The 13,250-nt window shown below is 38.6% G+C and overlaps 1 protein-coding gene across 2 annotated transcripts in view; it reads left to right on the top strand.

Moving 5' to 3' along the window:
- Positions 1–13,250, top strand: part of TEX10 (testis expressed 10) — a 55,959-nt gene that overhangs the window by 16,225 nt on the left and 26,484 nt on the right. Inside the window, exons 9-11 of one of the 2 annotated variants that reach the window (XM_068194389.1) lie at positions 1,792–1,924; positions 4,854–5,029; positions 5,782–5,959. In XM_068194389.1, coding sequence (XP_068050490.1) covers positions 1,792–1,924; positions 4,854–5,029; positions 5,782–5,959 — 487 coding nt within the window. Of the gene's footprint in view, positions 1–1,788; positions 1,925–4,853; positions 5,030–5,781; positions 5,960–13,250 lie in introns of both variants that reach the window. The other variant, XM_068194382.1, reaches the window with a different exon arrangement.

Below are 13,250 nucleotides of genomic sequence, written 5' to 3'. Positions count from 1 at the left end.
AACAAAAGAGAGCACACTCAGTCACTTCAGAAGGAGGCTTGACGTGTGCCAGTTAAAACTGAAGTGTTTTAAAGCCTCATGAGTTCTTCAGCTGTGTTTTGGATACCTGTTTGATGTGGAACTTTTAAAGTATTATTTTTAATAGTACCTTTTAAAATTGCTTCTGTTTTTAAATGTGTCCAGTTCACATGAAACAATTCAAATAGTAGGACCTGTTTTACTTAACATACCACAGAGTTTTAGGGAAGTGAGAATTCTACTTACTTCGAATATTTATTTATTTTTATATTTTTTTAGTAAGCAGTTCATCAATTAGCTATAAATCACATAAAGATGTAATTGTTATTCATTTAAGAATAAGCCAGTGTTCTGTTTAAAAAATGCTGTCCGAGGTGAATCTTCACCTGAAGAATACGTGAATTAAGTAAGCTGATACTCCTGATGGATTGAAAATAATTTAATAATATATATCTTAGTTACATGAAATATTAGAATGGATTTTATTTTTCTGTTGAAAAATGTTAGATTTTAACTTCTAAATGGCTACTGCTTCGTGCTGGTATGTGACCATGCCATTTCAGTTGATTTTTGTGGTATGCTTTCTAGTGAGACTCCTTATATGGTAACTTGAAATTGAGTAAGAGTTTTACAGACCAAGACTGGCTCCTGTCTGGATCCAGAATGATTTTTAGAAAGGAACATTCTTGTCCATCTCTGTAGGCAGAAGTTGCTGTGTTCAGTGTGGAACACAATATTTTTTTCTGGTTTTGCACTCATAACTTATTAAGACTGATTTGTGTACCTGGATAAAAAGACAGATGTTTCTCAGTTTTGATTTATGAAGATAATTAAGTGATTGCTGCTACTTAAGTATGCCTTAATTGGATTGAATTCCTTGGGACCACAAGCTCTTCTGTAACAAACTGAGTCAGGTGTCATACATTTCATGTATTTCTTAAGTTTTCAGATACATTCCTATTCTTTCCAGGCTTGTCTTCTCTGAATTCAGGTATTTTTCTATTCTTTGTTAATTTTTCCATCTGGTGGTTTAGTCTGGTTTCCAAAGAAAATGTTTGATCTCTTTCTCAGTCTATTACAGTAAGTTCTGTGTTTGCTGGCTAATTTTAGCCAATTTGGTTACAGTGGTAAAGCCTTTCAAATGTTTTTTTTAAGTCTGGTGATAACACATGGTTGATGAGCGCTTCAGAGCAGGAAAGGTTGCAGGAGAGTTAGCAGTTCTTGCTGTGTCTTGCCAGCAGCCTCTTGAGGTATTTATTTTCTGGTTAATTAACAAGTGTACTTGGAGCCAGCTGTTTCAGAGACAGGGAGAGCTGGTGAGTGTGTGGCAGGGAGAAAGGAATAGTACAGAGAAAACTGAAGGCACTGTGACAGTGAGGTTTTGGGGAGCAGAAGTAAATGAGTAGAGAACATTAGTCTGAAGTTACTGCACTAGGGGAAAAGGATTGGAAGATAGCTGTGAAAAGCAGGAATTTATTGCTTTTCAGCTACTTTGCAACCTGCCTTCAGGAAGTTCTGAATTTTCACTTGCATGTTGTCTCTATTCTTTTGTGTTTCTTTCTGTTTCTTTTCTGTTTCTTTCGCAAGCTGCTCAAGAAGTGTTGTTTCAATGATTTAGAAGTCAGTCCAGAAGTTACTTCAAAACATTTTGGTACTTCCCTCTGGAGTACATTGTAAGCAGTTGTAGATAAAGATCGCAGCTCTCTGTGTGTGTGTGCATGTATAAAATCAGAAGATTAAAAAGTATTACTTCTGATTTTTTTTTTCCAGTAGCAACGGAACCCTTGATAAAAGCAGTATATACATTATACCAGCAAAGGAATCTGCTCTTTCCAGTTCGTACATTGCTTTTGAAATTTTTTAGCAGAGTTTACCAAAAAGAAGATTTGAGGACACAAAGAATCAGGTAAAAAAAAGGCATATTGTTATTAAATTCAAAATAGTGTATTTATTTTGGGAGTGAGAATACTGACTTTATGCGTAGATGTCATAAAACTTCATTCTGTTTTGATACTGTGTCACGAATTTGAAAGTTTGTGTGCTCTGTGAAATAGAGATGTCTATCTTAGCATAAGTACTAGATAGATTTTAATGACATGAATTTTAGCTTGAAGTACACTGCTACAAGCTTATTGTTACTGAATGTGTGGCAGTCAGTGGACGTGTCAAGATTGTGCAGCTGTAGCCATGGGGCATATCCATCACTTCAACCTGAGGTCATGAGCTTATCACTCAGTGCCTTTGTTGGTGCTCTGGTAGTGGTTGTGTAGCCTTTCTAACTTACTTTCTTCAAGAAAAATACTCTGTTCTTTTGGGGGTGTCGTTCCAAAGAGACTGGGTTTAAGAAGGTGTTCTTGTCCTTCTGGGCTCCTGGTTCATCGTGGGATCTATTAGATCATGGGCAGCTTTTAGATACCTCACTTGCTTCAGATGTAGTCAGTAAGAGGAGATTATTTTCTCTATGTAATGCTCTTGCAACAGTTTTTCATTAATCAGGTGTGTCCAGATTGTCTCCGCATCTTTTCTAGAATGTATTTTTCAGGCAAGTCATCTAGTTCCAGGGCGTAAAAACCTTAAACACAAATCACATGTTGATGTGTACGCGTCAGTCCTGGCTGCTTTGGGAACTGCAGCTCCCCTTCAGGTACTGTAAAGCAGCTCGAAGGCTCTTGGAAGACCTTCTCTTCTCCAGGCTGAGCAACAGCAGCTCTCTCAGCATGTCTTCATAGGAGAGGTGCTGTAGACCTCTGATGATCTTCTAGGCCTCTTTGGACTTGCTCCAATAGCTCCATGTCCTTCTTATTTCTGGAGACCCAGAGCAGGATGCAGGACTCCAGGTGGGATCTCACCAGAGCAGACTAGAGGAACAGAATCCCCTCCCTCAACCTTCTGCTTTTGATACAGCCCAGGACACAGTTGCCTTTCTGAGGGATGTGATCTGTTTCTGCCACTAAAAAAAATCAAACCTCAGGTCTCTCAGAAATTATGGCATCTGCTAACACAGTCAAGTTTTGGGAAAATTGTTCCCTTCTACAACTTCTTTGCATTGTTACATCTTCTGTTGTGATGATGCCTGAGTACATGTAATTAGATCTACAGCCAGAAATAATCTAGTGCTATACTCTGAACATTATATAAAGTGTAGGGAATGTGAAAGACTGGGAAAAACACTTGGGAATATCCCATGTTTCTCCTCTTTTCACACAGAGTGAAAAAGATCTTTTTCGTACTAATTAATTTCCCTGAGGTTACATAAGCACTGTTCTCTGTACTTACCTGAAAGTCTTGAGCATCTCATTCAGTTTCATGTGATCATATGACCATCAGGAAAGCTTTAAGTTTCTATCTTTAGACATCACAAATAGCAGTAGTAACAGATGAACAAAATCTCAAAACTTTGCAAAAAAGTATGACTGCACTTATGTCTGAAAAGACATTTGAAGACAACATAATATTTGTGTACTGCACTATTCTATTTCTTCCCTTTAGGAACAGGAGGGGTGTTTTAATTTCTTCAAAATGTGGACTGTTCAGTAGCTCCTGGACGTCATTCATATTGTTCCATTCAGTTTGACGTGGTAGCTCCTTCAGCCCTCCTCAGACTGGTCTCCTCATTCTTCGAATTTATTTTTTTCTCAGAAGCTTGTCAAGAATGGTCTAAGAGGAACAGAATTCACATTGGATCATTTTTCAGGATTTTTTGTGAATGTGTTTATTTTTTAGGTGTATTTGATTCAAAGGATAAAGTAGGAGCTTTTGGCCTATTGCTGCCTTGTGGAAAAAACCCAAATTGACTGATTTATTACATGGCTCAGAATTAAGTTTTCTCTTGATGTTTTAGTTTATCTTCACCCCTAATCACTGCACACATACCGTGCACTGTGTGTGTATATGCATATATAGTGTGTGTGTGTGCACATACACATTTATATACTGGTAAGAGTCTGAAAAGGCTATTCAGCCTCACAATCTGCCTTCAGCACTGACCTATGTGAGATGCTATAGGAAAAAGACAAGAATTACTTTTACATAATACTCTAAGCTTCCAACCATTTGAAGCCTGTACTTCCTCACTCTGCAGAGCTTCTGTGAGTTTATCACTCAGTGGGTGTCTGTATCATGAGCTTTTCTCATCCTGCTTTGGACCAGTCTAAATCAAGAGCAACTGCGGCATCCTCTGGCAGGGAGTGACAAAGCTCAGCTGTGTCAAGACCCAACTGACTTTTGCTTGTTTAATCCTGGCTCCTTCTAATTTCATTTGATACTAGCATTTGCTTCTTTCTGTGGAAGACTAATCAAATGTTTTATTCCCATCCACTATTTCTGTGTCAAGTGATTTGAGACCTCTGACCCCATCTCCAGCTCACCCACTTCAACGGTCTGTTCTCCAGGCTTTTCCTGCTGTTGAGCAATTCATCTCTATGCAAGGCCCTTCTCTTGTGTCATGGGTACTTAATTTCCTTGAGAAGTTTTTGGTTGACAGGTCTTTGAGAATGAAACAATCTGTATCATCATCATGCTACTCTTGTTGACATCTTCAAAGACCCATTTTGAACTTCTTGATTTGCACTTGGCAGCTTTTTTTTCTTGTGATCATCACTTTAGTAATAAGCTGATGAAATGCTTTTGGTTTTTAAATGATACTTGATTTGATAAGCCAGGATGACATAGAAATTGTAGCCTATGAAAGATAGGATTTAGTCCATACAGTTGTTTCATTTTGAGCCAGAAAGGAGAAATAAAAGCAACTTAGTCAAGAATAGGAAGAGAAGTTTGTGTAGGTTTCTGTTGTTTTATCTTTTTTTTCTGCAACTGATTTTTCCTTCTTTCTTTAGAAGTCGAAGTAAAGTTTTATCTCGTTGGTTGGCTGGCTTACCTCAGCAACTGGCTCTGCTTGGCTTGAGGAACCCTGAGCTTTCTAATCAGCTCATTGATATCATTCATTCCGCTGCTTCTCGTTCAAACAAGGAATTGTTGCAAAGTTTACAAGCCACTGCTGCTCGAATATACGGTAAGACTTTGACACTACAGCATGAGGAAATTTGTCCCTCACCTGGCAGGCAGGTTGCAGTAGGTGGAAAATCCTGTTGTTTCCTTGGTGAACCTCAAGACTGGATGGGGGGCAGGATTACAGATTGGTTCAGTCCCTTAAAGGTTAAAATGAACTATGTGTGTCATTTACTAGAGAGGAAAAAGATTGAGATCTTTAGTTCAAGTTAGTAGGACTTAAATCTGATAGACTGGAAACTTTAGTTTTTGTGTGTCAGAGAGTCATAGAATCATTTGAGTTGAAAAATACCTCTAAGGTCCAAGTGGTAAACCATCACTGCAAAGTCCACCACTAAACTGTGTCCCCAGATGCCACATGTTTTTAGAGCACTTCAGGGGATGGTGATACCACCACTTCCCTGGACAGCTTGATCCAATGCCTGACTACCCTTTCAGTGAAGAAATTTTTCCTAATATCAAATCCAAATGTCCCCTCATACAACTTAAAGCAATTTCCTCTCATCCTGTCACTTGTTACCTGGAAGAAGAGGCTGAATTACCTGGCAGCAACCTCTTTTAAGGTAATTGTAGAGAGCAATATGTGCTTCTCCAAGCCTCCTATTTTCTAGGCTAGTATTGCCTTACTTTTTCCTCCTTTTTTTCTCCTCTTTAATGTTGGTTATAGCATCCTCATGTCAGTGGGTAGCTGAGGTAGTTGGTCAGTGCAGCCGGGGTGTGTCGGGGCGCGTGCTGACGGTGTGTTGTGTGCCGCAGATCCGCTCGAGGGCACGCTGGTGCTGCTGCCGGCCGAGGCGCAGCGGCGCCTGGTGCAGCTCGTGTACTTCCTGCCCTGCCTGCCCGCCAGCCTGCTCGCCTGCCTCAGCCGCTGCTGCATCATGGGCAGGATGTCCTCCGACCTCGCCGCCACCCTCATCGGCATCCTGCACATGAGGTACCGCGCTCTGTGCTTGGCTCTAGCCAAAAACAACTTTGGGTGGGAATATTTAGTCATGAAGCGTGAACTTGGTACTCAGTTTGCTCACAGAGAATCAATATAATGTGCAGGAACTGATGGTGTGGTTGGCCTGTTGCTTTGACTCTGTCTTTACACTGTCCGATTTTCTACAATACATTTTGAGAAAATCATTCTACTGTTTAGGTTGGAAAAGACCTTTAAGACTGAGTCCAACTGTTAATCCAGCACTGCCAAGTCCACCACTAAACCATGTTTTTAAGTGCCATATTCATCTATTCATCCATATTATTTTACTGTCTTTGTATATATTAATGAAGTCTGCCAAGAATTTTCATCTTGAAATACAAACATTAGTGCTTTTAATACCTGGGTCCTTTCAGTAAGGATGCAAAGCAGCTTTAGCCTATCTCTTACAAAAATCTATAAGGCTGCACGATATTGAGCACCTTCTACCCAGAACATTGTCACCAGTGGTCTCTGTTCCACTACTAATTGCATCTTTTCCTTGTGAATGTTTCAAGCTGACGCAGCTGATAGTGGAAAACAACCAACCAGTTTTTCTCATGTTCTGCTTTCTTTCAGCTCACTTTCTCCAGTTACCACACCTAAATAGCCAAATTACAGTTTCTAGGCAAGTGCCTTGTCTGAAATTATTCATGCTCATGTTTTTTTTTTTTTTGTCCTGGCTTGAAAGAGGGCAGGTTAGCCTGTGAAGTCAGGGAGAAAAGTTGCTGTTCCATTGAAGTGAGTGAAGGACTTGGTGAGATTTCACAAGGGTGTTTTGCTTTGCTGCTTCTGGGAAAAATACGTTTTTCTAAATTGGTCAATATTGTGGAACCTTGGATAAGCAAGCAGGAATTAAGCTTATATGAATTTTGCTTAAAGTCATTCTTGATGCTTTTTGCATCTGAAACATCTTTAATTAAAATAGGACACAACACAATGTACTGTCAAATACAGACCTGTTTGTATTGGCTGTGTAACATGTGGGTAAGGTGACGAACATAAGCAATAGTGGTGAAATTTATATCCTATATATGTAATTTATATCCTATATATGTGATATATTACTGATGTAAACGTGAAATTCTGTCTAGCTTTGGGAAGCTGGACATCAGATTTTATTTTTAAAAATGGAAAATTGCCATGTACTGGAAGCTCAGTGGCAAAGTGTAACCAGTTCAAAGACAGTCATTGCAAGAACTAAAGTCAGTAATAAGCATTCAGGTGCTTAATTTGTTGTTAGCTCTTAATGGATCTTCATTGTGGGGGATTTTTGTAGTAATGGGGTGCCTGTTTTCTAAAAATTACCATAAAGGTGCAGGTGGGTTGTGGGCATTTGATCCTTTTGGCAGAAGATGCCAATGGCAGACGGAAGGCAGTGTCCTCACCAAAAGTAGGTTACGTTCTGAGAACAGAGGAGGAGTAAATTCTTTGTTTTCAGAGGTGCAAAGGAAATATTTTTATTCTAATTTATGGCATTCGAAACACGTTTTAAACTTATTTTGGATGCAAAGACTGTAGATGATCAACTCAAGAAGTCTATTTGAAATCACTAAATGAAAGAAAAATGTACTGATGTGCTTACAATGGTGCAGTTTTTTGTATTGATAATCCCTGACAGTCCTTCTTTCTGGAGGCCTGCAAGTTTTGATGAAACTTGAAAAAGAGAGATTGCTCTTGACCAAGCTTTGTTTTTATTTGATAAAGCTCTTCTCACTTTGAGGAATTAGTATTAAGGAAGTTTTGTATAGAAGCACATCTGAAAATAATGCAAGTCCTTGGAAAGATTAAAATTACTCTTTCATAGACAAAGTGAATGGAAGGGATTTAAAATAAATCATTACCTATATATCCAAGTTAAAAAATTGTACAGGTTACAAAGTGCTTGTAGATGACAGCTTTTTTAACTTTGGCTTAGGTGAAATATACTTTGTGGAAGACTCCTTTTACTCTCTCTTTTTTTTTTTTTTCCTTTTTTTTCCAATGATGATGACAGTAAACATTTTATCCTAGAAGATTCATCTAGGGTGCCTTAAGGACTTAGGGAACGAAGATGATAGAAATGTTTTTGGCTGAGGGGGGTGTCCAGAAAGTTACTTTGTCTACTTAAACATGCAAAGATAGGGAGATAAGTAATAGTAAATACTAACTTTTCAAGAACAGAAGAGTATGATACTTTTTTTCCATTGGAAAATAAGTCGTACAGTCTAGGAAACGATAGTAGGTTTTCTAGATAAGAACCTTAGCTGAGCTTTATGAGCTTCATAACCTGTTATTGCACACAGGATAAATGAACCAATTTTCTATCTTTTATCAGAAAGACCAAGCTGAACTATTGTATCCAGTTTTGTGGCTTGTTTTAGATAATGACATGGACAGACTGGATTGAGTTTCAAGAGCAAATAATGATAGTCTGTCAGTTGTGATAATGGGGAATGACTGACAAATGGTCATTTTAGGTAGATAAGGCTCGATAGAAGTCGGAGTCAGCTGTGTACAAGACTGTTGAAAAGGAATGGGAGAGTGCAGTTTTAGCAAGATTAAAAATACAGACCTTAAATGTCAAGAGAATGGTTTGAGTGCTAGCAAAATGTTATGAAAGCAGAGTTACATACTGCTTGTGGGTTGTGTAGCAAGGGGATACAAATATACTTCATTGGAAATACTTAATATCAGGCAGTCGGGTTGGATGTGGATGGTGGAAGGCAGTAGAGACTGGGTAGCTCCTGGTCATCATTTACAGCTCTTGTGATACTCAGAGTTAAACTTTCAAGTTTGTCAAATGAATGGTACCGTAAAAAAGCTTCTGTAATTCCACATTTCTGTGCCACAGCTTGGTTCGTGGGACATTTTCTGTACTTTTTGATTGTGATTTGGACGGAGAACCTGTCCCAAATCCACGGGAAGCCGTCATTTCCGAGTACCTCGCTGCTGGCAGTAGATGGCGCTGTTTCTCTTCCGGTACATTCCCGTTCCCTGTGCTGGGGGCAGGGGGGGCTCTCCCTAAATTTCTCTTCTATGGAATCTACTTATCAGTCAGGCTTTAAATAGATTGCATTCGGGAGCGTCAGAGGGTTTGGTACTTGCTCTTAATTTCTTCAACAGCCTTTATTCCCACGCTATTTTGACTGGCAGAGGACGGCTGTTTTTACAAGCATCTGAGAGTGCGCGTATGGAGCTGTGTGTATTTGTCAGGGACCGGCTACGTTAAGGTGGATTCCCTGAAAGTAGCTATGGCTCATAATAAAACTTGCAGTTATTCCCTGAACAATCACTAGAAACTGAAGGAACTCATAGGATTTTTTGTGTGTAAACTACAGAACTAATAGTAAGTGTATCCAGATGGTTCAAAGCCTGTGAGATGAGGTGGTAACATTAAGTTATAATTATTGTCTGTTACCTTTCAGACCTTTTTTTTTTTTATTAGAAGTGAATTTTGAAACTACTTAATAGTTTCACTTTTTATTTTTGCAATGGTGAAGTGAATACCCAAGTGGTGTGTAGGAGCCCATTAAGAGAGCTGTGTGTGCTCAGAATCAAAATGATGTTGGCAGTATTTCCATATAGAGTGGGAAGGTTTCTGAGGCCCTGGGAGGCTGGTTATCTATACTGTTAAATTATTAGAATGGTTTCTGTAGTGCTTTTGGTCTACATTCGCTGAAGCTGGCACAGACCAGCTGAACTGTACTGAAAACAGAGCTGAAATGCAGCCACCCCATTTTGGATGCTGCTATGGACATGGCTGGGTTTGCAGTAATTGGTCATGATCTCTGTGCCAGTGAACAGACATTGCTGGTGTTGAGGTCACTGGGATGGCTACAGCTGGTGAGTTTCAGGTGAAACTGAGGATCAGAAGGTCTTATAGTGGATTAATTTCCCTGCTCTTCTCCTCAAATGCCTGCCTTGTGCCTACCGTATGGAATCTGAGATGTAAGTAGCTTCAGTAAATCTAGGCAGGTGGAGTTCTGAGAGATGGAAGTGTGCCAGGATTTTGGGGTATAAGTCATACAGGTGAGGAAGGGTGTGGAGCGACATGAGTGAACAGTCTGTCACTTCTGCCTGAGAAATGAGGGAGAGCAGCTTCTTGACAGGAGATGAGTTTTCTGATATGGCCTCTGATTTAAGCCTTTGATAAGCTTAAATTTATGGAGAAAAATAGGAGGGTCTTGGTAGTATTTTGACAGTGTTTTGCATCAAATCTACTGGATGGATTTCTTTTTGTGATCTTTTAGGTGGTACTATTTTGCTATAATGAGATAGGCAATTCATCTAGATGCAGTGTGCCACATTTCTAGAAAAGTTAACTTCAATATTTATTTTTAATTTATTATTTATTGGAACAACTATTAAATAAGCAAATAGTAGTTCACTGCTAGTTCAAGGTGAATGGTTTAAGTGTTGGTTTGGCATATACAATATATGGCACGAGTGGATCTTTGGCTTGAAATTCCAATCTTAGCTTTGCCTTGACAGTGGAGTTCTTGTATATCCTTGAGGCCATGGATATGGACAGATAGACAGTTCTCTCCAGGAAGTGAAGAAATATGTAAATCGTTGATGGTCTGATAGGGACTAAGTTAATGAACTTTAGCAGTATCAGAAGTAGAGCTGGAAAAATTTTTGGTGTAATCTCCCTATGCCTGCTTTCTGCATTAATAGGGCAGAAGGGCTACTTCAAAATGGTTTTAAAGAACCAGTGAGGCTTGTGCTTATATTTTAGAGCACTTTTTTGAAGACTGACTTTAAGGAGAGTATTTTTGTCAAATGTGGAAATGTATTAAATATTGTAAATGTACCTTCTTGTATAAAATACATTACTTTGTTTGCCTGAAAAAGTGGTCTGCTCTACCTAACTCTGTACTGTTGCAGTTGGCAGAGAAGCCCATTTGTCAGGCTCAATGTTTTTTTTGCCACTCAGTGATTTTGTGGTGATTGAATGTCAGATACTCTTGCAAACAGAATTATCTTTTTTCCTTCCCTTTTGTATATGGTGCTATGTTTAAGATGATTAATATATAATCTGTGTACTTATTGTTATGTGTTCTATTTTGTTAATTGTGGATTAAGAAATGCAGATTACGGTATTGTGATCAAATATTTAAATCAGGAAGTTAGATTGCTGACTTTATGGGAAAATTTTGCTGTCTCCTTTAATTCCTTAAAGTACAAATAAGGAAACTGAAATGCAACTTATTTATGTGCCTTATTTATGCATAATAGTTATGGTTGTTTTACAACTTTTTAATCCATTGGAACAGTGTGTCTGGAAATGATTTCACTGTAATAGAGAGTTGGACAGATAATATTTCACTGTCTAGATAAAAAACAATGGGAGTTAATTCATGGCATTTCTCTCTTGAAGTCGAGTGTCCATAAATGAGATCTCCAATGGCTTCAAACAGCCATTTCTTATTCTTTTGGGACTTTTTCTCTGCTGGGGTCTCGCCAAGTGTTGTTTCTCTTGCTGTAGAAAAGGAGCAGGGTGAGGACCATATAAATGAAAGCTGAGTGTTCTCTGGCATAAATTGTGTGGGAGTTCCAAGTTTTCACAGGTTTGAGATAACCCTGGGGGTAACTTGCATTCTGCTTGATGTAACTGTAAATGAACTCCTCTCTTAAGAGGTAGTGCCTTTAAAATATTCTGCTGCTTTCCATACAATAATGAGGGAGCTCAGCTGGCGTCTCATCCAACATCCAGGCATGCCTGTTGGTTCCTGCTATCCTCTGGAATCTGGTGCTTAGAAAGAACTGAGATGGACATTTTAACATTTGTTTGCTGTAAGGTGTAAAATTTTGTGTCTTCAGATACATTACTCAGAGATGTTTTAGGGTTATAATAGAGTTCTTTTTGGATATTTCCTTTGTAATTAAATCCTACTTTTTCTTTATTTAGCCATCCTAGTTATTTTATCTTCAACCTTTGCCAGTGCACCATGAGGAGGCACAGTGAGAATCCAAAATGTAGTTAATAAAGACCTTCTACACTACTTGATTAAGGAACTATTGAATGCATAATTGTAGTCAAGAAAAAGAAAAATAGCACATTCCCCCAAAGTGTTTACAACCAGGAGAGAACTTGGAAAGGATATTGTAACCCATTATTGTGGTTAGCAGCACTGATAGAACAACTGAATTCAGTAATTCTCGTGTAAGCAAAGTGTAGAAAATATTCCAGAATGGCATATTTATTTTAAAAAGACATCAATAAAATGAAAGTTTTGCCAAAATAAACTACCTTCATATTAAATAAATAACACAAAACAAAGAAGAGGAAACTCTCAATTTTTATATACAAATGGTATATAATGGGAAGTCAGCTCAGTACCTCTTGGAGAATAAGTCAAAAATCATACATGTATAGAGAGGTATAGTAGTTATGAATGGGTTGCTAGGAAAAATGCAACAATAGTAAGGTCTGTATTCACTGAAGTGCCTTTTGTGGCTGTATGTTTACACCCGTCAATTTGGAAACAAAAGTAAAGGAGGAGAGTACTGAAATGGTAACAGAAGTGCTTAAGGCACTATTGAATAAACTAAACATTGGAGTGTGCTTTCAAAATGATGGCTTTTCCCTGTTGGGGTACCACTGAGGATGAAGGGTAAAAAAATGATCTGTTTTCCTTGCTGAAAGATGAGAAAATATCTATAGTTCTTGAGAATCAGACCCTGGGGTGGGTTACAGTGCATTCCTTCATCCACATCTGGCCAGCAAATTTCCTTTTTCTTGCTCACTGCTTTGTAAATGTCTAGGACTTGAAAGAGGGAGAAGTCCATGTATGTATTTTAAGGACACAGCCCCTAAATTTTTCCTCAGGTTGGTTGTAGTGTGAAGTTCCCAATCAAAGGGAAAAGAATTTTGTTGCTGCACTACAATTGCTGCCGTAAGTAAATGCCATTTGCTCATTAGTGAATGTTTCTTCTGATTTGTGCTCTCATTTATAATGTGAAAGCAGTGCTTTGCTTCAGACAACCTCTGCAGCTCTGGAGCAAATGAGCAGCTGACAGGCTTACTTTTAACAATGCATAGCTTAAATTGTTGTTTTCTTAAAATAGGCTTCATATTTTTCCTCAAATCCCTGGTAATTCCTTTCAGATGTTTCTTGTATTTTGCCGCATTTTCAAATGGAAAGACTTGATCCTTCAAAAGAGATAATGAAAGTTAAAACAAAAAACTCACACTACAGTGGCTACACATGGTGACCTGTTGGAGGAAAAGGAAGATAAAAAACCCCTTACTTGCTCTTGGAGCTTACATCCAGGCCAT

This window comes from Anomalospiza imberbis, chromosome 1 (genome assembly GCF_031753505.1).
Source record: "Anomalospiza imberbis isolate Cuckoo-Finch-1a 21T00152 chromosome 1, ASM3175350v1, whole genome shotgun sequence".
NCBI lineage: Eukaryota > Metazoa > Chordata > Aves > Passeriformes > Viduidae > Anomalospiza > Anomalospiza imberbis.
Note: the sequence above shows the minus strand (reverse complement) of the source record. Positions and strands in the feature narration are given on the sequence as shown.